Source organism: Hyla sarda, chromosome 4 (genome assembly GCF_029499605.1).
Source record: "Hyla sarda isolate aHylSar1 chromosome 4, aHylSar1.hap1, whole genome shotgun sequence".
NCBI lineage: Eukaryota > Metazoa > Chordata > Amphibia > Anura > Hylidae > Hyla > Hyla sarda.
In genome coordinates, this window is record NC_079192.1 from 209,315,344 (window position 1) to 209,341,762 (window position 26,419).

General features: G+C 37.9%; 1 protein-coding gene across 1 annotated transcript in view; it reads left to right on the forward strand.

Annotated features, from left to right (window-relative positions):
• The first annotated feature begins 5,222 nt into the window (after nucleotides 1-5,222).
• Nucleotides 5,223-26,419, forward strand: part of SEMA3A (semaphorin 3A) — a 265,980-nt gene continuing 244,783 nt past the window's right edge. The window contains exon 1 of the mRNA XM_056573400.1: nucleotides 5,223-5,867. Within this exon, the coding sequence (XP_056429375.1) occupies nucleotides 5,756-5,867 (112 nt within the window). The 5' untranslated portion in view covers nucleotides 5,223-5,755. The remainder of the gene's footprint in view (nucleotides 5,868-26,419) is intronic.

The following is a 26,419-nucleotide window of genomic DNA, read 5'->3' on the forward strand; positions in this document are numbered from 1 at the left end:
CTATACACAATTTCCTAGTGAATTTTTATGAAACCGAGTATTTAGACAATATTTATACTTACATTGTATTTAAGTGAAATCTTCTTAAATTTTCTAGTCAGATCTGTTTTGACTAGTAACATAAGGCATTTACCAAAATATATCATCACTTGGTAGGTCTCAGATCCTGGGGCACCTGGCTATTCACTCCAGTGTCAACTATGTTTGTTACTTGTTGCTTTTTTGATGATTCTTCAACATTCTGCTTAACCTTGTTAGCACTCTGACGCTAACAATGACATCTGTCCTCCTTACCATGCTTTACATTATCTTGAGATCTGCCACTTCATAAACCTGTAGGGGGCTCTTGCCATTTGCCTTTTCTTTGTTAAATGCAGCTCTGTTTTGTTTCTCCACTGCTTTTTTCCTCCATTGTTTTCATTTATTTTATGTGTTTCAACATAAGATAAAATGTAATGAAAGTTTCAACAAAAGAAAAAATAGTCAATAATGACTATAAGAGGTGAACAGATACATACATACGTTATAAAATCAACTTTTTTTCTGGTCTCAGTTGCTCCAGATAGGTGCTGGTTTGCCAAACATTCAGGATTATTTAATGGAAAGAATATGTAGGGCAGCACTGTCAAAGCTCTGTGAAAGGAAATGGATTCAAGCTATAGGGGTTGGACCACTACCCTGTAAGTCAGTAAAACAACAGCACTCCAACTGTATATAAATCACAGTGCCTTCTACAGCGTCTTTTTTAAGGCTAGAAAAATCCTATAGAAGGGTTTCAATGCTGCTTGTACACTCTGGGCAATGTACAGTTGGAGTGCTGTTGTTTGACAAACTGGAATATTTGATGGATATTGAACAGGGAAGGGTAGGGAACCCATGGTAGGAAAACACAACATAAAAATGTAATTCAATATCTACTATCTTTATTTTGTGTAATATATTACAGTTTTTACTAGAAACAAATAGTAATAATTGTCAGATATGTATTTTTTTCTGTATTTTAAGGCATCCGGATGTTGCTTTAAAGGGAACCTGTCATGTGCCTCAACCACGGGCAGCATGAAACACTAATAGGATGTTTATCACAACTGTGTAAAGGAATCACAGTTATAAAACAGGCCAGGATAAGGCTAAGTTTCCACTTTTTTTCTTTTTTTTCTGGCAGTTTTTGGAAATCTGCCACTGCAGTTTTTGAGCCAAAGTCAGAAGTGGATCCATAAGGGAGAAGAAGTGTAAGTCCTTCCTTTATATGTCCTATTCCTTTTGAATACATTTCTGGCTTTGGCTCAAAAACTGCAGTGGCAGATATCCAAAAACTGCCAGAAAAAAAAACAAGTGGAAACTTAGCCTTAGGATTCCAAATCATCACTCATCACATCATGGTGATTTATAGAACTACACAGAGATAAAATACAGACAGATCAATCAATCAAGGCAGGTGGAGGTAGTTTTTGTAACTCTTTGGGATAGTCTTTTTTTTTTTTTTTTTTTTTAGAAGACAGTATGCTCTGAGTATGGCATTTGTTTCTTGAGTTTCTCAGTAAGCCTCTCTAAAGGACAAAAAAGACAACACAATAACAAAAATGCTAATAAAAAGAAAAACACAATACAAAATACCTCAAGTTCATGGCACTGAAAAATAAAATGTGCACATGAAAAAATATGCTTCTTCCAGATGTTACCTAGAAGTAAATATTGAAATACAAAACCCCATATATCCAATGATTTGTTTGATTATAGTTTTTTTTTCCCTTGAGAAAGCAGTTTTTCCAAAAGGCAGTATGCATTGTGCATTGCCTATGGTCCTGTTTCCCCTAGTTTGTGCTATTTTTTCCTCCCATTGAAAAATTGCATGTGCAAAAGTAAGTGTGTGTGTATGTGTGTGCGTGTGTGTGTGTGTGTATGTCTGTGTATGTGTGTCTTTCTGGCATTTTTTTCTTGAATCCTCAAAACATATGATTAAAGAATTACATGCCTTAACAAGAAAACAAAAACCATAAAAAACACACATATACTATTCCTTTCATTTGCACATCTGGCTGAAGCCATAAAATAGAACAGATGAGAGAATTGCATGTCTGAATGCACCCTTAAAGGGGTACTCCATTTTTTTTAGGTCTTTTTAAAGGGGTTATCCACCACAAGGTGATTTTAGTACGTACCTGGCAGACAGTAATGGACATGCTTAGGAAGGATCTGTGCTTGTCTTGGGGCTAATTGGCTATGTTGTGAGATTACCATAACACTGTGGCTAGCTTTTTGTGAACTGGTATTTCCTGTTTGAGTTTTCTTCTATTGCCTACAAATCCCAGAATTCCATTTCCTTCCTCCCACACATCAGCCACCCCGCCCATTGAAACATGAATGAGCTGCATCCATTCAAAAGACCTGTGGTTCCTGACACGGACAGAGGTGTCAGCAGAGAGCGGAAAAGAAATTCAAAAAGAAAATAATTTCCCCTGTAGCATACAGCTGCTAATAAGTACTGGAAGGATTAAGATTTTTTAATAGAAGTAATTTACAAATCTGTTTAACTTTCTGGCACCAGTTAATTTAAAAGAAAAAGAAAAAAATTCCACCAGAGTACCACTTTAAGAAATCTGGTGAAGATTTCATCATGTCATCTATTACAGAGCGGTGTGTATAGTATTAACTTATAATGCAGCAACATAAGCTAAACGCAGTATTTGTCTCAGAAAAATGCACACACTCGGAAAGGTTAAAGCTACAAGTAATTATGTACTAGACACTGAACAAATGACTCTCATGTACAGATTCTTTGATTCCCTAATGTGTGGCAGAGAATTGGGAATGGTGACCTTACTTTATGATAGCTGTAATGTAATGTAATGGCTCTATTTGCATATTTAGTGTGGTATTCTCAGCTTTAAACCAGAAACGGAGCATCATTTGCGCTGTATATACCATTTGCTGAATTGTATAATGGAGGGGAAATTAATTAGTCAAACGCAGCAAATAATCTCAAAATGGCATGAATTCCTTTACAGAGTGAATGTCTGTGGTAATCCCTGCAACGCAGACAGGAGCCTCTTGTCATTGAAGACCTTTAATCCAATGCCTGAAGCATGAAAGTATTCCGTGTCTAAATATAACAAGTGTGGGAATCACCAAAATCAACTTTTTTTTTTTTTTTTTACAACCACTGCTTTATTTTCACAATTACAGCATTGATCAATAGAATTGTTGAATTTGGCTGATGTAAAACCGTGGGAGTGATGAGTATAGGCCAGGAAGCAGAAGAGTTTGTGAACACTGCATTTTCCCCTATTGTGTACTATGGTGAGCCATTAATAGCACTGAGGACAGGATGCGCTGGGTTTTCCTCCACCATGAAATTAAGTCTTTACAGTATTAGACTCTATCACCGATTAATTAAAATCACACAATTATGCCCCTTTAAAAATGTGACCTGCCAGGGTGAAAGTGTTTTTTTTTCTCCATGCACTGACATAAGAGGGTTACAGGGTGTTGCAATTAGATTACGTGATTTCAATGCCCCTGCAGTTTGGGGCAAACTTCTAACCTGCTTTGACTATCTTGTTTGTGAAAGACTCACTTTTCCCATGTTTACAGGGGTAATTGACTAGAAGCATAGCATGGAAAATTGTATCTCTTCCATTGAAAGGGGATTTGACACATTATTGCAAACCTTTTGCTTCCTTGTCTAGCAGAGGGAACTAAGACCGGTGTAATTTGACTAATGAAATAATCAAGGGATTTAGAGGAGGCTGCAAGTGTCTAGATAGGTTGGAATTGTTAGAACCCTGTGGAGAATCAGCAAATATAATTTCTAATCCCCATCAGAGCGATTCTTGTCTTGAATAGAACACTAACTAGAGAATTCCCACCAGGATTGGCAGGAAATGTGGCCCTTAAAAGAGGCATGGGAGGGGGCCATATATAAAAAGTATCATTTCCACATTAGATGTTAAAATAGAGAGAAAGAAGGGGGGGGTGTCTGCAATTTTTTTTCCCCTAAGGGTGCGTTCATACAGCCGTTTGTCCCCGTTTTTTTTTTATCCCTGTTTCGGTTCCCTTCTTGCAGGCTGTGAACGGATTAAAAACAGTTTAAAAAAAATCCTGTTCATGTCAATGGGATTTTTTTTTTACAATCCGTTTACATGCGTTTGTACCATCTGCACTCATTTCCGTTTTTTTTTTTTTGATGGCAGAAAAAACGGCACATGCTGCATTTTTCTTTCATCAATAAAAATTTAAGAAAAAACGGATGCAGAAAATTTAACACTGAAGTCGGATTAACAAGGAAAACGGATGAGCCTTTAATGTCATCCCTTTGCATCCGTTTTTTGATCCATTTTTACTTCTGAGCATGCTCAGAACAAAAAAAATGTCTGGTTTATTAACTGAACAATAACGGATCCAAACAGATACAAATGGATAACATCAGTTTTCATCCGTTAGTTTCCTTTTTTTTTTTTTTTGACAGGGTCTAGACGGCCATATAAACGCAGTCTAAGCCATGAGATACATGCTTCAAAAATGTAGAAACATATCTACACATTGCTGACACTTTAATTTACTTAGAATATTTAATAAACACTTCATGACACATCCAAATAGAACTATTTCCACCTTGTTGAAACACCACAAAGTGTGTTTACAAACATATTCCCACGTTATTAAAACAAGACAAAAGTGTATTTATAAATAGAGTTCCACCTTGTTAAAAGAACACAATAGCACAATAACACAAACATGAAACCCTTTCTAAATGCATCATTTTCCATGGAGAAAATAAAAACCTGGATGAATATGCAATATGTTTAAGACCTATTTACAATGTTTTACACCGCTAAGACTTATAGTACATGAGCTCATAAAGTTTATGGAGATGCCCTTGAAATACTTTTATGCCTATGAAATGTGCAATGAAGCTTAGTTTACAGGATGGACCATGCAACCAAGTTACAAGTGTGCAAAAACTACAGTAGTAGGTAATGCATGCAGTGGGCATGCAGTGTTTCCCAACCAGGGTGCCTCCAGCTGTTGCAAAACTACAACTCCCAGCATGCCCGGACAGCCGGAGGCTGTCCGGGCATACTGGGAGTTGTAGTTTTGCAACAGCTGGAGGCACCCTGGTTAGGAAACACTGGGTAAATGTGTGTCTGCTTTGCTTTCCACATGCTTGGTGCAGGTCTCTGTTCCCTCCTCTCATCTCTCCTAGATGGTTTTTGCATGTGTTGTCTGACAGCAGGGAAAGGCAGTGGGTTGAGCTTGCCTGTTCTCCCATTGTCAGTTTGCCTTTGCTGTAGTAGGGAAAACCTGTCTGGGAGATCCTGTGTCATCTCTCTGCATGTGGACAGGAAAAGTCAGCAGCACTGCTCTCTGGACTCCTTTCTGTGCATTCTCCACTCATTCAGCTCCCACACACTTACTGAAGCACAGGATTAGTTTCTTCCACCAGATCTCCTATGAAACAATTGGATCTTTAAGCTCCAGCACTGCAGCACTGGTTCATTTCTGCTTTCCACACAACAGTTGTGCCTCATTATCCAGTGCCTGCTGCCTTATTCTTCCTCCAGATCTCTGAAGTTTCCTATCTTTCGCCTGCACATCAAGGAGAGATGATGGGATTTCTTCTACCTAGACTGCTGCAATGAGGCTGACCTAAGTCACCTGTTCTCACGAGTTGGAAGACCCCTTGTACTGAGCCAAGACTGCAGCAGGGGCACCGAGCTGCCTAAGGGACCTACAGATCTAACTGCACCTCAGCATGGGCTCTTTTACTGGGATTGCATTTCTTTTCTTTGGAGTATCGATAACAACGAGGGCGAACTGTCAGAATGTCAAAAATAACGTGCCAAGGGTCAAATTATCCTACAGAGGTAAGTCAATTCCTGTATGATCTCACTTCTTAACTGCAGCACAAGTTTGCATGTGTTCACACGTGGCTGAACAAGGTCCTTGATCAAATAATAGGGCATTGATGCTACTGTTATAGTATTTTATACGTAGTGTTGAGCACGAATGTTCGTAATGGAAATTTTTTTGCCGAATATCGGCACTTAGCGATTTCGCGAATATTTAGAATATAGTGCTATATATTTGTAATGATGAATATTCATTTTTTATATGAAGTCTGTAAAACGAGTACATCTATAGGTCATCGATTGTGCAGTGCTGCCTATACATTCAGTACACATTACAGCAGGCTTGGAGATGTAGCTTTAGGTGATTTAGTAACCCAAGAACATTCATATAATGTAGTTTATGATACTTGGGACTTGTGCCAGTGTATGCAGGGCTTTACTTACTGTCTTTGGTAATCAGGTCTGAAGGGAAAGCTTTTTATTGACCAAATGCTCACTTGAGATTCATCACCTATAGCAATGTTAAATCTGGAAAGAATAAAAGTAGCCAGGGATAATATAGGACTGTGCTGTAAAGGTGAACATGCTGGAACTGAAGTGATACTGCAGCCTGGAAAGAGGAACAGTTTCTAGCACACAATGGAACATAGGAAGGTATAAGGGTCATTAAAGGAAAATATGGAGAGGGAGAAAGAGCTGGAGTGGAAGGGGAGACACTGCCTGGAATAAAGTATCCTGTGTATGTGATTCATATAAGGGAGGCAGACTTGTTTCTATGGCTGGGTTTATCATCTAATATAAACCCTGTGCTAGAGGAAATGTTTTATTGTGGTATCAGCATGCTTTCTCAGGCAGAGGAAGATATGACACAAGTGTGAAAAACACATCTGTGATACCAGAATGCTGTTTTCACACTTCATGCCAGAGAACTAACCGAATGTAGGTGTTACCATCACATATTTTGTATAATCTGTGTTATCTTGTACATGTTGTATATTTATGCACATTCAGTATCATAATGATATATTTGAATATTGATAATATATATTCTGGTGAAGTGTATTCCGGTCTAATAATCTAAATAAGGTAAGAAGGGAGATCTGAAAAGAGCTTACAATCTAAAGTTTATACACAGTGTGTGTGTATGTATATATATATATATATATATATATATATATATATATATAATGTTCTTGTTTATTTAATACAATGAAACAAATATAAGCTGTGAAGTGACTACCGTAATCCAAAGTTGTACACTTGTCTCCCTGCTCATTCTGAATGTGTTAACAAGGGCCACCAGTAATAAAACTGTCACATATAATGAGATGAGCCTTAATTGCTGAGACTCCTTGAAGTCTAATTTTCTGCTGATTTTCAGGGCATTTCTTTACAGACTGTCACTCCCCCCTCAATAAAACAGTTCATAGTGAAAAAAAAAGGTATGAAAGCAATAAAATGGTATGCAATAAAATTCCACTTGAGGATGAGCTTGCCATAATAGACAATAAATGAGTAGGCTGAGCTGCCTTGTGTGAAGTGAGGATTCCTGTAACTTATTACAGATCAAGCTGAAGGCAAATTCTCTTATATACCTCCTACAATTAGTTTAGGGCCATTGTTATTCAGCTCTTAGGTTTTTTTTCTTAAGAGTCTGCAAATGGAGAAGACTCACGCGGAGTAAAAGAATACACTTTGTCCTTGTTTTCCTTTTGTGACTCTGTTGTATTGTCAATAAGCTTTTCTGTCCACTCGTAGAATTGTTTTGTTGAAGTTAGGACCTTGTTGCTGCTTGCAGGTATTTTGTTTTGAGGAATAATAGTACTTTTTGGCTTCTTGTTTTTTTAAACTAATTAGATGTCAAACATATCTGAAATGTGTAGAACACTTGTTCCAAAAACCATTCCAGAGTGATTCATGAAGGGTTAAATCCCTGCCAGACCTAATTTCCTATGGTCACTAGTTTTCAAAGGTCCACTGCAGCTCTGTCATTTCTCAGGCTGCCAAATACATGTCTGAGTGGTAAAAGTTAGCATGCACGTTTAGTTTTACTGAGGTAACTAAAATGAAAGAAGACCATGAGCAAATCTTGTGGGTTAGACATTAACCATATGTTTATTTTATAATGCTGGACAATGCTCTGCTATATGGAAGACAGGACACACACACAACTCAACATGTCAGCAAAATGGAATATTGGCTCATTTTCAGCAAGATCTTGGTACTACCACTTGGACATGTGGATAGATAGTACATTTTTACCTCCAATGACATTTTTAGTTCAGTCTTTCAATTTTTGAAGTCCCTTTGACTATAAAATAGCTGTGAGTTATCCCTGTAAACATTCAATCCTGGAAAGATACAGGCCTGAATGAGGGGCCTATTTATTAACTCTTTGTTTAATAGTTTTGCTAAAACAGGTCTTGCACTGTATGAAGGCAGAATATGACAGTCAGTTTGGTTCTTTTCAAGAATTTTCTGACTATCTAGGAACCTTTTTATAACTTCAATTTAATTTTGGTTGGAGATGACGCAGTTACTTTCAAGCATATGTAGAGATAGGAACACTATACACACATTGGTTTAATAAATACGAAACATCACTAATACTGCATTATTAGTTGGTATATTACCATAGTTTTTTGATGGTTTAGATGCATAGTATGCATTTTGTCATACATTTGCTGTAAAAATAAAGTGTTTGAAATAAAATATTGTACTTTATCATGAGTAACCTACTAGTAGTTTTTTTTTTTTCATTGCTTTTAAAGTGATATTTACAAAGCATATGATTAATCAATTATTTTGTAAAATAATTGTATATTTTGTTATCATCTGTCCGTTTATAAAAAGTCATTTAAAAAAAGGATGTTCAATACCTTTTCAATATTAGTTTAGTTGTACTGAATTTTATTAAATTCAGATTTGTAAAAAAAAATAATATTGTCTATATTAGACATCTGATGTTTGGAGTGTTAATATAAGGCATAACGCAAAAGAAGGATTTTATTATGCACAATATATGCCAAACTTTTGTTTTTACTTTGAAATAGTACCACTAGTAAACAGTAGACATTACATATTTTGTAGATACAGTGGATATTTTGAGTTTAAGAATTTTTGTATCAAAGGAGTACAGTACTAATGTTTTTAAGCTTGCATAGTGGTTAACACAAAAATAGTCTGTATTGTTTTGAGGTCTGCTGCCAAGAATCAGACTTGATCATATTCTGTTTTGTTGCAGGCACGGAAGAGACTAAAGAGAGGGGCAGAAATAGACATATTGTAGTGCCAGAGTTAGGCCATGTTCACACATCAGAATTTCCATGCCAAACTCCGCACAGAGATTCCGCTGCAGCAGAGTCCTGTTGAATTCAATGGGATTCTGCTACACTGTGCACACGGCGGAATTTCCGACCCAGATGTTGCTGTCATGGAAATTCTGATTTCTGTGTCCGCAGAAAGAATTAACATGTTCAAATTGCCATGTGGTCATGCCGCTGCCCACAGTCCCTGGATTGTCCGCATGGAGATTTTCCGTGCGGACAGTCCAACAAGTGAACACAGCCTTAGGGCTTGTCCTACAAGGAGATATTTTATGCCACACCTGCACCCAGGTGGGCAATGCCACCGGTGTTGTGCAAACTGAACACAGTGGCATAGCTATAGGGGTTTTGCAAATAACAGTTATACCTAGGCCTACTCTTAGGTGGCTAAAAGTTCCTTCCACAGTAATATGAAGTTAAGGGGCCCCTGTTACAGATTTTGCATTGAGACCGAAAAGCTTCAAGTTAAAGGGAACCTGTCACATTTAAATGCAGTCCTATTTGTAGGCAGCATGTAATAATGCAGAAGACGCTGAGTAAAAGATGGTAAAAGATGCAGTACAACCTGTAATATATTAATATAAATCTCTGTTCATTTTAGGTTTTGGGCGGTCCACTTTAGGCAGTGGGCGGTCCCATTATTGTGTAAATTTGTTCAGGGAAGGCTGTCAATTACGGAGTAGAACCCTCTACTGGACTCCAAAGCCCAGAAGTTTATTAATAGTTAAACTTTCCTCAAAAACCTATATAGCTATAGTGAGCTATATAGCTTCTTCTGCTCTATAAAATGCTACCGGCAGATAGCATTACATTTTTAACATGACAGGTCCTATATAAGCCATCTGATGATACTTTGGAAGGGGTTTGGAGTCACTCCCACATTAAAGAGGACACATGATGTCCTCACAAAATCTTTCTGTTAGTAAACACTTCTAGACACTGCTCTACAGTTTCATGTTCTTCTTCTAACCTCCCCTTTCCCATCATTTTAATTAGTTTATTTCAGCAAGTGTCATGTTAATCAGGGTCTAGATTGTCAGTTGGGGAGTCACCACCACTTAGAGTGCTCAGGTTCACAACCCATTAAAGGGGTACTCCGGTGGAAAACTTTTTTTTTTCTTAAATCAACTGGTGCCAGAAAGTTAAACAGATTTGTTAATTACTTTGATTAAAAAATCTTTATCCTTCCAGTACTTTTTAGCAGCTGTATGCTACAGAGGAAATTCTTTTCTTTTTGAATTTCTTTTTTTGTTTTGTCCACAGTGCTCTCTGCTGACACCTGATGCCCGCCTCAGGAACTGTCCAGATCAGGAGAAAATCCTCATAGCAAACATATGCTACTCTGAACAGTCCCTGACGTGGACAGAGGTGTCATAAGAGAGTACTGTGGACAAGACAAAAAAGAAATTCAAAAAGAAAATAATTTCCTCTGTAGCATACAGCTAATAAGTACTGGAAGGATAAAGATTTTTAATAGAAGTAGTTTACAGATCTGTTTAACTTTCTGCCACCAGTTCATTTAAAAAAACAAGTTTTCCACCGGATTACCCCTTTAATGGTTTTTGAACCTAAGCACTCTAAGTAGTACCCCTTTAATTATCAAGCAGTTGAGACTGCCCCCTTGCCAGTATATGGATAGCATTTCAGTCCATTGACTGTCAAGTGGGTGGTCAGCACTACTCGGTTTTCAATGAGCCAATGACCTGAGCACTCTCTCTGTTGAGAACTGAGCAGTAGAGGCTCCACACTTGACATTCTAGAACCATATTAGCATAATGGGGACCAAAATGAGTGCCACCTATAGCTATGGGAAGAATAGAACAAACCAAAGCATAGCAATCTGTGGATATGCAGCTAGATGCAGACAGATGGATTTTTTTAGAGTACATCACAAGTGCTCTCAAAATCTCACCTATTTAAGATTAAAGTGGGGCAATGGCAGGACTGTATACAATCAACTGTGTACAAAATGATTTCTAAGTTAGAAACAGACATTGCCTGTTTTGTGCTATATTTACAGTACATCTTGTATGACAGCATACATGTACAGTGATACATATGTTGACATCTGTAAGCAACTGCTTAACCATGCAACTAAATCTGCTTAGGCTGTTGGCATTTGAAATAAAAAATGGAGCAACATGTTGATGTTAATTACGGTGACTGAATAACGTACACAGTCTGTAGAGATGAGGAAAGTGTTATATTGATAAAAAGAGAATGTGCAGAACTACTGTACAAAGGATACACCTTCTTTACACAGTGCATTTTTACATTTTGTCAGCATCACATAAGTCTTATGGATAAATATTTTCCTGTTAAATATTTTATAGTAACATATATCCTTTACAGTAAAATATTTTTTTAGTATAAGGGTGGATGATTTACGAGTTTCCCAATGCAGGTTTCAAAACCTGCTGCAGCTAAAAAAACTTGCAAAACATCCTCTGGTGTGAACGTACCTTTAAGGGATGCATCACTTGTGTAGCTTGAGCCATGCTCATATACATTATAGAACTATCTCATGAGGTGTAAGTCCTTCTGATCACTATAAAGCAATATGGTAATGATACTGGTTTCATGCAAATTGGTAATATACAAGTTCAGACTACACAATGGGATTATTCTATGGACATGCTGGTATTCATATAACTCTACCGTAGTGAACAGTTTGCAGCTCTATGTCACTTGGACTGCAGGTAAACATGGTAGACATTTATTATGGCATCTGCTTGACCAATTTTTAAATACAGTAAATGCAATGCTTCTTAATGTACTAGTCCTGGCAATAGGTCACATGATATCTGGGTGTTCTGTAAATGTTCAGATTTTAGCAAATCAGCCCTAAACTGATGTTAAAGGGGTATTCCAGGATTTTTTTTTATTTGACTATGCTACAGGGGCTATAAAGTTGGTGTAGTTGATAATATAGTGTCTGTACCTGTGTGTGACAGTTTTCTCACAATTCTTATGTGATTTTCACTCCAATATTTATTTTTAACAGCTCAGATTTTTCCCAGTTTGCAATGCAGCCAAAACCTGACTCGCTAGTCAGCAGATGACAGGGAGCCTGTCTGCTTTAATGGGTGGAGCAATCACTTGGTGGGAGAGAGAGATCAATCTGCAACTAATGCAACAGCACCCTGATTGAAAACCACAGGTCTTTTGAATGGTTGCAGCTCATTTATGTTTCAATGGGTGGGGTGGCTGATGTGTGGGAGGGAGGAAAATGGAATTGTGGGATTTGTAGTCAAAAAAAGAAAAAAGCTAGCTACAGTGTTATGGTAATCTCATGACATAGCCATTTAGCCCCAAGACCAGCACAGATCCTTCCTAAGCATGTCCATTTCTGTCTGGCAGGTACGTACTAAAATCACCTTATGGTGGATAACCCCTTTAATACATAGCTAACTATGTGGTTGTATATATAAATTATAAAAATGATGTATAACTACTGTAGACTATATCTATACTGTATGTTGTCTGGTAACAATGCATGCAGTTTCTTTCCATCTTTTCTGTTCAATCTTTGTCATATACGTTACTTTGTGAGCATACAATATGCTAATAATAAGCACTGTTCATTTTATTTACCAGGTAAAGGGTTTTCTTTTCTTTTTAATACTAAAGCAGACTTTGACTTCAAGCTTGGACTTTAAGCTAGAGAATATGAAACCAACATGGAGTAACTTGAAACTACATTTCTTATGCCTGCATTTTCTGCCCTTTATCTCTGATCCTTTAAGAGCTGGGGGTCTAAACATGGAATTCCTTTATCAGCATCTACTTTTCTTGCCACTTGACATACATGAGGTGACTTGGAGGTACTATTTCTCAATGTTGCCCCTGGTCGTGTTCATCTTTGTTTATGAGCTAATTTTTTTTCTCTTTCCCAAGTGGCATAATATGTTAGATCCTTAAACCAAGTATGTCAGGTCATAAAAAATTCTAGTTTACAATATCCCATTACCAGAGTGAAGCCTGAGACCTATATGTTCTTTTAAGAGTGTGAAGTTACTCATAAAGCATTGTACGCAACCTTGTGATATACAGTGGGGCAAAAAAGTATTTAGTCAGGCACCAATTGTGCCAGTTCTCCCACTTAAAAAGATGAGAAAGGCCTGTAATTTTCATCATAGGTATACCTCAACTATGAGAGACATAATGAGAAATCAAAATCACATTGTCTGATTTTTTTAAGAATTTATTTGCAAATTATGGTGGAAAATAAGTATTTGGTCACTAACAAAAGTTCATCTCAATACTTTGTTATATACCCATTGTTGGCAATGACAGAGGTCAAACGTTTTCTGTAAGTCTTCACAAGGTTTTCACACACTGTTGCTGGTATTTTGACCCATTCCTCCATACAGATCTCCTCTAGAGCAGTGATTTTTTTTGGGGCTGTCGCTGGGCAACACAGGCTTTCAACTCCCTCCAAAGGTTTTCTATGGGGTTGAGACCTGGAGACTGGCTAGACAACTCCAGGACCCTGAAATGCTTCTTACAAAGCCACTCCTTCATTGCCCGGGCAGTGTGTTTGTTATCATTGTCATGCTGAAAGTCCCAGCCACATTTCATCTTCAATGCCCTTGCTGATGGAAGGAGGTTTTCACTTAAAATCTCACGATACATGGCCACATTCCTTCTTTTCTTTACATGGATCAGTCGTCCTAGTCCCTTAGCAGAAAAACAGCCCCAAAGCATGATGTTTCCACCCCCATGCTTCACAGTAGGTATGGTGTTCTTTGGATGCAACTCAGGATTCTTTTTCCACTAAGCACGACAAGTTGAATCTTTACCAAAAAGTTCTACTTTGGTTTCATATGACCATATGACATTCTCCCAATACTCTTCTGGATCATCCAAATGTCTGGATCTGGATCATCCATGTCTGGCACTGCATGATTTGAGTCCCTGGCGGTGTAGTGTGTTACTGATGGTAGCCTTTGTTACTTTGGTCCCAGCTCTCTGCAGGTCATTTATTAGGTCCCCCCCCCCCCTCCGTGTGGTTCTGGGATTTTTGCTCACCGTTCTTGTGATCATTTTGACACCACGGGGGGAGATCTTGCTTGGAGCCCCAGATCGAGGGAGATAATCAGTGGTCTTGTATGTCTTCCATTTTCTAATAATTGCTCCCACAGTTGATTTCTTCACACCAAGCTGCTTGTCTGTTGCAGATTCAGTCTTCCCAGTGTGTAGGTCTACAATTTTGTTTCTGGTGTCCTTCGACAGCTCTTTGGTCTTGGCCATAGTGGAGTTTGGAGTGTGACTGTTTGAGGTTGTGGACAGGTGTCTTTTATACTGATAACAAGTTCAAACAGGAGCCATTAATACAGGTAACGAGTGGAGGACAGAGGAGACTCTTAAAGAAGAAGTAACAGGTCTGTAAGAGACAGAAATCTTGCTTGTTTGTAGGTATCCAAATACTTATTTTCCACCATACTTTGCAAATAAATTCTTTAAAAATCAGACAATGGTATTTTATGGATTTTTTTTCTCATTATGTCTCTCATAGTTGAGGTATACCTGATAAAAATTACAGGCCTCTCATCTTTTTAAGTGGGAGAACTTGCACAATTGGTGGCTGACTAAATACTTTTTTGCTCCACTGTATGCCTTGCAATGTCTGTAATGTATATACACAAATCAAATATCCAGGAATAATATTATGTTAATTTGAATAAAACGCCACATTTTAAACATATGTATTTTAAAAAGGACCAAATCATTTGCAGTCACATAGCAGTACAGTTGAAATAACACTTTCTTATATTGTAAGGGTATGTTCACTCATAACATGTATGCAATGGATTTCACAAAGGGAAATCTATTGGTAAAATCTGATGCATTTAATCAGGAAGCTTCTCTGCATAAAATCTGTACCTAATGCTGACGATTTGATACTTAGGATTTTGGGACACATTTTACTATACAAAAAAAATGCCCACAGACATGTCAAAAGTTAAGATCGGGCGGGGTCTCTATGAAGCCTTTCTTTTCCCTTGCATGCTGAGCTAGGGAGTGAAGTGAACTACTGTGTGCTTCACCTAGCTATATCTAACTATATCCAACAGTTGGAGGAGGCCTTAGAACTGAGATCCCAACTGACCCTAATTTTTGACTGTGGGACAAAAGTTAAAGGGGTATTCCAGGACATTTTTTTTTATATATTTTTATATATTTTTTTATAATTTTATTTATATATCAACTGGCTCCAGAAAGATAAACAGATTTGCAAATTACTTCTATTAAAAAATCTTAATGCTTCCAATAATTATCAGCTGCTGAAGTTGAGTTGTTCTTTTCTGTCTGGCAATAGTGCTCTCTGCTGACATCTTTGCTTGTCTCTGGAACTGCACAGAGTAGAAGAAGTTTGCTATGGGGATTTGCTTACTCTGGACAGTTCCCGAAACAGGTGTCATCAGAGAGCACTTAGACAGAAAAGAACAACTAAACTTCAGCAGCTGATAAGTACTGAAAGGATTAAGTTTTTTTAATAGACGTAATGTACAAATCTGTTTAACTTTCTGGAGCCAGTGGATATATAAAAAAAAGTTTTTTTCCTGGATAACCCCTTTAACTCAAATAAAAGTAACGCTTCTAAAGCAGCCTCAGCCATCTATATCTGAAGGAATGTCAACCTGAATATATATTTGTTAAAAGAGATGGTTCCTTATCTGCAGAAATGACATAAAGTTATTGAAGTGGCTAATGATACTGTGTGTGTGTGTGTGTGTGTGTGTGTGTGTGTGTATATATATAATATGTCTCACTATAAACACCACATCAAGTAGAAAAGTAAACAAGCGATGGGGTGCAAGCATATCTGGAGCCTCGGTCCTCTGGTTCCAAATAATAAGAACAGATGCAGTAGTAAGAACAGATGCAGCACACCACGTAGTTGCAATCAAAGTGAATGGTTTATTCCATGATGTATCAGAGACAACGTTTCAGTAACCTCACGCTACCTTTTTTTAAGTTAGTTACTGAAACGTTGTCTCTGATATATCATGGAATAAATCGTTCACATTGATTGCAACTATGTGGGGTGCTGCATCTATTCTTACTATACATTTATATTTATTTAGATGTGTATATGTGTATATGTATATATCACAGTTATAATTCTCTTGGATGAAAACATACTCAGCTTTGCTTATAGATGAACTAATTGGGGAAAATTTATCAAATTTTGGCTAAGGTTAATTAATAGGTTTCATCTTACACAAAATGTTGATTGCCAGATGGGAGAGGGGGTGGGGGGGGGGGGGTGGGTGTAAGCCAGGGAGACACTTCCTCTGTTCCAAGGCTAAGGTTAAAACTTTTGGTAGAATGTATCACAAGTGTAGATCTGTGTGCTGTGTAGATCTACCTCACCTGTGTAAAGTTGATGTGCACTGAGCAAAACATATAAAAAAAATAAAATAAAAAAAAAGTTAAATAACTTAAAGTAAATTTTGCGCAGCCACATCCATCATGCAAAGAACCTGTGGTAAAAATAACACGTATGCCACTTTACAAGAATTCCTGAGTGCTGGGGCTGCCAGAAACTTAAAACTTTTTGTGTTGCTTGGGCAGCTTAAAAACAAAAACTCTTTTTTTTTTTTTTTTTTTTTTTTTTTAATTAACCTACCTTGGTCCCCTGGGTCTCATACTATGGTATCCATTCCCTTGCAGCTCACTGAAGTGACAGCCTGCTCTGCCAATCAATACATGAAGTGGGACATGACTGCAGTCAGTCATGGGCAGAGCTGGCGGTCATGGCAGTGAAGAAATTGTCTCAAAAGTAGGAGGTAGCTGGAGCTGCAGGGAACCAGATGACTAGACCCAGGGGGACCAAGGTTGATGAGTATGTTTTTTTTAAGCTCACCTCTGCAAGATTTGTTTTTATAAATATCTGGATAACCCATTTAATATAAAAATACTAACAATAGACAGTTTTATTATACTGTGTATTTCAACATAAAAGGTTAAAAACAGTCGTTATTGTTATAATTACTCCAAAGGACGTACACCAGATAATTATACAGTGCTCTTTATGATGGGACGTTGCCTAGGAAAAGTTATTACGGGGCTTGAGTGACACTGCCAGCATCCACAAACGCTCCTCTGTAGATCCGTAGTGTTCTCACTATTGAGCCATTCAAATGCTGGAACCGGGTTTTGTAGGTACTATCTATCTATTTGCTAAAAAGTAGCTACACAGTCCTAATGTATAGATGTTTAATTACGGTATATAAAGCGGGAAACAGTTGCTGCATATGTTTAAAATTGCATGTTTTGTATATAAAAAATATAAAACCATTCACATTTCAAGGCTTATATAAGGGGGTGGATTAGACCAAAGCTGAAGTAAAGCCACTGGAATTAATAACTTCTCAAAGAATAAACATATCTGAAAGATTCCACAGCTAGTGCACTGTGACTATGTTTCCATGGAGATTAATTGGGAAGAACCGAGTAGTTAAATAAATACATGTAAGTTCTTTCTGCAGCTAGCAAAAGCACGGAAGACAGAGTAACAGTTCTCCCTTCCGTGCATTGAAAACCTGATTTAATAGCACCATTACAAGACAACACTTAGGAAAATATACTGTTATTAGACATCTTCTTTGACTAGGTGATACTTTTGTTTTACAGACTAAAAGGAAAAACATTATTTCTGAAATATACCTATAAAGCTTTCCTAAAAAAACAGGGTTTTAACTGTTTTTAAAACTGTTTATAAGGAACTATAAATGTGAATAGTTAGTAAGAAATTACACAGGATCAATGTAATATTGTTATTGGATTTTCAAACTTTGAATATGCTAAAGAGAAAAGGTCCAGAGAGGGAAAGGGCAAAACAGGCACTTATTTTACAGTGCTCTAGGGAAAAAAATGGGGAAGATTTATCAAAATATGTCCGGTGGAAAAGTTGCTGAGTTGCCCATAGCAACCAATCAGATCGCTTCTTTCATTTTTGAAAAGGCCTCTGAAAAATTGACGAAGTGATCTATTGGTTGCTATGGGCAACTCAGCAACTTTTACTCTAAACAGGTTTTGATAAATCTCCCATAATATATCTAAATGATTGTAGAGCAGAACATATCCTTAAAGGGGTACTCCGGCGATAAGATGCCTGATAGCGGGGGTCCCACCGCTGGGGACCCCCGTGATCTTCCACACCGCTCCCCATTAGAATCAGCCCCCGGACCCTCTGGGTCTGATTATTAGCAATCACGGGGACAAAGCATAGTGACGTCACGGCTGTCACGCTCCCTCCATAGGCTTGCATTAAGGGGGCGGAGCATGACATCACACAGGGGCGGAGCCGTGATGTCATTATGCTCCTTCCCCGTGATCATCAGTAATCAGACCCGGAGCGAGCACGCTCCGGGGGATGATTCTAACAGGGTGCGGCGTGGAAGATCATGGGGGTCCCCAGCGGCAGGACCCCCATGAACAGGCATCTTATCCCCTATCCTTTGGATAGGGGATAAGATGTCTTAGTGCCAGAGTACCCCTTTAAAGTTTGGAAGAAACATGAATTATTTGTATAAATGTTACAAGTGATAAAAAAAAAAAAAAACTATTTATCATTGATAGTTCCAGAAACTGTCCAACCAGTTATCTTTAATAAGAGGAAACTGAATCATTCTTTCAGAATATCGGAATAGAAATGTTATGGTAACATACTCGCGTAGAAATTAGTTGACAGAAATACATGGAACTTCTCTAATTGTTCTCATTTTGCCAGGGAAACCAGGATTCCAAATCTTAGACTTTTATTGGACTTACTTTAATATCCCTAATCATATTAGGAAATCAGGAACACGCATAACCTGTACTGTCTCTATAAAAGAATGAGACTTGCTTCTAAGATGTTAAGCGTGGTACTTACTTCTTATGGTCCACATTGCTTTGTCAGAAAGACAATAAATATTCTGTACCAATTGTATAGTTCATTATGGAAACGGTCCCAAAAGGAACTGGCCTGGGGACAAATTCCCTTTTAGGGAGACCATTACAGGTGTCTGTATGCAGATGTACAATGTTTAAAATGGCAGTAGTTCTCATTTACAGTTTCCTAATAAATCAAATTTACATTTTTGTAGGACATAAATAAGTTAAGGTTGCCCTGATTGACAACTATATCTAGCAGAGAACATCTAGTTGACGTATTTGGCCCTCATTTAGCTATTGTAAACACAACATGTCTTGGGATGTGCGCCAGATTCTGGCGCATTGCACCAGAAATTCTGTCTGCACCAGAATTTGCACCAGAATTGATAAAAACCTGACTATCTCTCCATTTGACTGACAAAATCCAAAAAGGGGCGTGTCGGAAAGGGGCATGGTCACCAAAAAGGGGTGTGTTGCTGACATACAAAAAAAAAAACATAATTACTAAGATTTACACAGAAAATGTGGTGGATTTCAGCTGAGGAAACCCCCACAGATCAGAACATGTGTAAAATAAATAAATAAATAAATAAATAGATAAATAAAAATGTAGGGAAACCTTAGTAAACACTGTGGAAAACAAATTGTAGCAATAACTACAGAGAAAACTACACTCCATTCTTAGTAAATCAGGGCCTTTGTCTTTGGAGCAGGCTTTGTGTCCATGTCTTGTTAGAAGTTTAATCTTTGGCCCAGATTGAGGTCGAGAAAACTCTGGTTTAGCTTTTAATTAGGAATATTTCTTGACTTTGCTCCATTCAGCTTTCCTTCAACCCTGACAGTCTCCCTGCCCCAGCCACTGAACACTCCCCCCCCCCCCCCCAGCATGATGATGCTACTACTATGCTTCAACTGTAGGGATGAAATTGAAAGGTGATGGTGCCGGATTCCTCCAAATATGATGCTTAGAATTTAACAAGAAAGTTCTATTTCAGTTTTATTGGACTAGATAATATTGTTTTTCATAGAGTCTTTATTATGTATATTTTACTAAAGAGAGGCTTCTTTCTGGCCACTCTGCCATAAAGCCTATGCCTATAAAGTGTTGTAGTGATGGTTGACCTTCTGAAAGTTTCTCCCATCTTTAGAGCTTAACTCGAGTGACCATTGATCTTGATCACCTCTCTTAGCAAAGCCCTTTTCCCAGATTAGTTTGGTGGGTCAGCCAGCTCTAGGAAGGAAAAGTCCTAGCTGTTCCAAACTTCTTCCATTCAAGAATTATGGAGGACACTGTGCTCTTGGGATCTGTGCCTCCACTCAATCTTGTCTGAGCTTTACAGGCAGCTCTTTCCTCTCATTGATTGTCGTCGTCCCCCCCCCCCCCCCCTCTGAAATGCATTGTCAGCTATGAGACTGAATTTACCTCAGGCGACTCTAATAAAGGTATAGAAATATCTCAAAGATGATCAATAGAAATGGGAGACACACTCAGAGCTAAATTTCAAGTGTCATAGCATATAGGCTCTGAATGCTAATGTCCATGCAGAATATTAGTTTTTCATATTTAATATATATATTATATTTTATGTCCAAAAATGCAGGTTAGTGCAGGGGATACTTATGACAGATTCAATTTAAGCCTTCTCCAATTCCTGATTCTAATCCAGTGGTTACTTCACAGTTGCCATTGATCAGAGATTACTTCAGCAACCAGCAACTTCAGCAAGCAAAAGGTAGAACCTCCTTGTAGGAATCAAGGGTAAAGTGCAGAGGTCCCTTAGACTATCTACCCTAGTTTAGTCTGTGCCAATCTGATTGTGGTATAGTCACAAGTTAGATGCAGTGCTTGAGTATTACTATGTAGATTGTGTCCTTATACCCTTTTGGTTGTGTAATCAATTTTCTGTATACATATTTCTCATCCATTTCTCTCGGCTTCTGTCAAACCTTCCGCATTGCCCAATAGCATCTATTTATTTTATGACTGAGATTCATGACCCATCCAGATGCATTTCAGTTTGACATTTACTTACATACTCTATCTGTTAAAGAAATCATCTAATTTTTCAGTAGCATTTGTTTTTCTAACCCTTAAATTCACCTCAGGCAGTTGAAGGAAGAAGCAGTGAGTTTCCTACAGGATTTTCTAGAAACTAAATTTCACGCAGCATGTCACCATTTGACAGGGAATGTGAGTGACGTCTTTCCATTATTTGAGTGTAGGTATCCTAATGAAAGAGATTAGCAGCCGAGATAAAATCAGACATAGCTTCCTCTTGTCTGCCTTTCCGTGCCTCATTTCTGCTTTTCGTGTAGTACTTTAAGTACCTGGTTGCAATGGAAAAGGATTGTTTGATGTTGCCATTTACTGTGGGGTCTTTAAAGCAATATATGTCCAGAAACTGTACTTGAATTATTCTTATAGAGCCCTTTAAAGCATTCCACTGGCATAATGTTTTGATCTGTATCATTCCATTATGCCACATTATGAGTGGTGACAGGAAAATGTGAAACCTATCAGCTCAGGAATGAGGAAAAGACAATATGTCACGCTTGGAAGGCTTATTGCTTAAGTGAAAATATGTATATGCTGCCAAGATACAGACCTGACGTGTATGTGTCTTTGCGGAGTTCTTGGAGGGAGCTAAGTGTGCTGCACTGCAGAGGACATTTGCAGATGTAATAAAAGACATGAAATACAAAATATATGGTAGTGTAAAATGAATATGCTACTATGGGAAATATTCTATTCTCTATTAGATCTTGGGCAGCTCATATGAGCCTTGTCAGCCTCTACAAGACCATGATAAATAGCTTATGAGCTGAACAGATGTATTGTACCCTTGAGTTCTAAGGACTGTTAAATTCTTGTCAGGTATAAATTAGATGATATAAAATAACAATAAAATAACAGGATAGTACCTGCAGAGACACTTTAGACATATTGGAACCCCTTTCTTTATTCTTCATCAGTCTTACTCTCGAGGGATCCTTTGTATTGGTGATCCAATGCTATGATTTGACTTTAAAGTATAAAAAGCACATCAAGCAGAACCACATCGTCTCCTAGTCAATATCATAGCCTCATTTTATGTATCCTGGCACATTCTGCTTATAGAAATACAGTGGATTCCATATATATTGTACCACACTAAAGTTATAGGGGGTAGGTAGGTGGGTAGGTAGACAGGTAGATATACTGCTCTCAATGTATTCTCTCTGCCATCTAATATTTAAAAAAAATGTGTGCATATGTATAATATATACATACATACATATATATATTATATTTACAAAACACATTATTAATAATAATAATAATAACAACATAATAAATAAAACCCGCCTTTATAGACTCTGTTTTTTCTTTTTTCTTTACTGTACTTCTGAAAAGTGCAGGAATGGGAAAACAATTGATGCTCACATGGCCCACACACCTGCATTTGCATGACAGACTTGGTAATTTGGTACATGATTTATAGGTTGCCTTTCCTTCTAGCTATTTCAGCAGAAAATTCAAAAATTCCTTTGAAATATGAATGCGTGAACAGGCGCCGCTGTACAGCTTATTAGGCACCCTAAAGTTTCACGGCTTGGTAAGCTTGCCCCAAATGTAAATGAACTGGAAGCATAAATGACATTGACACAAAGCCAACATGGCTCATTTAGAAATAGGTGAAAGCTAGACTGACAGAGGTAGGTTCATTCTAATAAAAGCTTGGAGGTGAAACTAACCACAACAAATGTTAAGTGGGAATTTCAAGAGTAGGAAACGGCTTTGAAATATTTTCCTAACAGCCTGAATAATAATTTGAGGCCATGATGACAAAACTGAAATCTTGTTTCAATGTGTGTTACCAGCATTACTGCTCGTGCAAACTATTCCGCCAGAAGCCAAACATGTGGAAGTCATCAGGCTATACATACTGTAGTTGTCTGAGGTATATGAAGGTGACAATATGGAAATGTGTGTACTAGGCACATTATAATTTTATGCTGTCTATAAAAAGGAACAGTTGATTTATTTTTGAAATGGTTCTTTTTAAGCCTAAATAAAAGTTCTGCATATTTTTAGATTGCAAATTAAAGGGCTTAGCCAAATGAACTTCTGAGGGCTCGTATTAATAATATGTATCCCTGGAATGGTATCTAGCTTTATATAGAAATAAATGTATGCTAGAACATTACAATTGGGCACATTGGACATAATTATTTTTTATCAGGCTAGACTTATCTGTGTCTGCCCACCAAATATCTTAACTGGTGTGGCCTTTTAAACCTCACATGTTTATACTAGAAACCATAAAAATAATATTTTAGCTTTACAGTACATTTTCATTTCTTTCTTTTTAGGGGCTATTCTAGCCTATATATATATATATATATATATATATATATATATATATATATATATATATATATATTCCCTAGCAGTAAGCATTATACTGTTAAGTATCCCAGCTGCTTCTTCTCCTACTGGGTATCTTTAGTTCATCATGATAGTGTCCTTCCCATCCTGTTCACACAGGAGACTCATATTCCCACAGAGAACTGCTGGTGGGCTGGAAGCCACTTTGTGTATACCACTCTGAGATTCAAACATCACAAAACATAAGGTGTGATAAGTAGTTTAGGTTATTTATTTTTTTTTTTCTCTAAAAAAATGATATTTGTATATGATTTGTATCATCAACAGTCTGACCTGAAGGGCAGAAGTAGTAAAAAAAAGTTAAATTCACCACGCGTTCCGGTACAATGGCCTTTTTCACCTGCATAGTCATGCATGACCTCAAGGGCACACCCCATCAAAGAGGAAAAAGGTTCCACAGAAATGGTTAAGTACTACAGCTCTGTCAGAGTCTTGCTTGGCCACCAACTGTACAGAGGGACTGCCACCCACCTCAATTCCAGTGAATAAGCATTGTGGCCCTTTCTCTCATAGGAATAGTGCCTCTTTTAACCCCACGAACACAAGGAGGATAGGATTGCATAGAGTAATCCTAGAGTTCAGACCCCCACCCATAATAATGTGATGGTAAATCCTAAGGCTATACCATCACTTTATAAGACATGGATATACTTTAGACAGACAAAAATGACCCTTGTCTATATGCTCTTTTAGGACATATGGATGCTATTAATGGGGTCCATCACTGAGACAGAAGTGGCTGCTAGCAAATGGGTGCTTTCTCATGGACAAACTTGAGTCATCCATGATTTAGATCACTTTTAATAAGTGGACTGTAATAATCTATACCCCTACATCAGCGCAAACTTCTCTTAGCAAAATCAGGGAGATGTCAGGCCCATTGGGATCAGCTATTATATTCAATCTCTATAAGTTATATGTGCACAGTAGTGCAAGACTTGTTTATATACTTTAAGACAACCATAATATTTGTTTCTTAGGGAGGACAACTAACTCCTAAGCCATTGCTGAAACTAGGAATACAGTAGGTTTCAGAGCCAGTGATGGGTTTGACACTTCTTCAATATTTGACATAATTCTGTAATAAAGAGAATATACGAAATGAAAAATATTATCAGGCCAAATTTCTACTGGTATAATGCTAGCGGTAAGGCTATGTAAAAACTATTACATGAATATAAATGGAAAACATATTCATGTGAAACTAAGGAGTCCTAAGATGCAAAGAGCCTGGCCATCAAGGAATTACTATTGCTGTCATTACATTGTTAAAAATGACCTGGAGCACTGAACTTGAGACTGCACATCACAGATCTTGGTTCTAGACCTTTATAACACCCCTGGGGCTTAAAGAGTCAAAACTTCACCCAACAACTGTTCCAGCTGTGAAACAGATTCAAAGGAAGAAATAAATGTATTACTTATCTAATATATTAAATTATGTCGTAATTCAAAATAAACAATGTCCATCATACAGTAGAATGAGAATGGTATTTGATTAAATGGATGCCTCGAAACTGCAAATTGGTTCCTGTCCCGTGTAGAACATAAGAGATACAGTCCTAGCATACACAGCTTAGTGTTTAAAGGGGTATTACGGCCTTAGACATCTTATCCCCTGATACCCTGGATGAATACTTGCTCTTTTATGGTGGATTTAGCATGGCAATAGGGATAACCATAGGCAACACATTAATATATGCTAATGTCTCTCAAGTAAAAGAAAACTGTTTGCAAAGTGAAAGTATCATGGCTACCCTGTGTGTACAAATACCCCTATGTTTATTTCTATAGAGAGTTTTTTACCATGACTTAAAGAGGCACTGTCATTGTTGAAAACTTTTCATATATTGCAGGACTCATTATAACTTGCCATTTCACAATATACAACTGTTAAACATTTTTACACTTTCTCCCGAACTTAAAGCTCAAAATAGCCGCCACTAGGGGTCGCCTGTCTCAGCAATCCTCCCAGCCAGGGCCTCTGCACATGGGGCTATGTGCACTGCAGAGCATTGCACCCTAGTGTCTTCCACAGACCTAAGGGTGCAATGCTCTGCAGTCTGCTCATACCCCCACCTGTATAAGAATTTACATAGACACATGGGGGGGGGGGTGTATGTGCAGACTGCATAACATTGCACCCTGGTGTCTTCTACAGACACCGGGGTGCAATGCTCTGCAGTCTGCACATACCCCCCCCCCATGTGTATAGCAGTGTGTGTGTATGTACATTTCTATACAGGTGGGGGTATGTGCAGAGCATTGCACCCTAGTCTGTACTACTGACAAGGGTGCAATATCTGTATAGGAATGTACATACACCCAGAAAGGAAAGAGTTACAGAGTAGAAAGGAGGGATTGGCTGACTGCCAAGACTCACTCCAGAGACTCAGAGCAGTTGAGTCATCACTGTGAGGGAGACAGACACACCCCCTCCAGCCAGCAAGATGAAAAAGTAACTCAGCAGCAGATAAATGCTTTTTTCTCTGGATATACAGTACAGACCAAAAGTTTGGACACACCTCATTCAGAGTTTTCTTTATTTTCATGACTATGAAAATTGTAGGTTCACATTGAAGGCATCAAAACTATGAATTAACACATGTGGAATTCTATACATAACAAAAAAGTGTGAAACAACTGAAAATATGTCATATTCTAGGTTCTTCAAAGTAGCCACCTTTTGCTTTGATTACTGCTTTGCACACTCTTGGCATTCTCTTGTTGAGCTTCAAGAGGTAGTCACCTGAAATGGTTTTCTCTTCACAGGTGTGCTGGTGTGGATGAGGTGTGATGGTGTGGGGATGGTTTGCTAGTGACACTGTTGGGGATTTATTCAAAATTGAAGGCATATTGAACCAGCATGGCTACCACAGCATCTTGTAGCGGCATGCTATTCCATCCAGTTTGCGTTTAGTTGG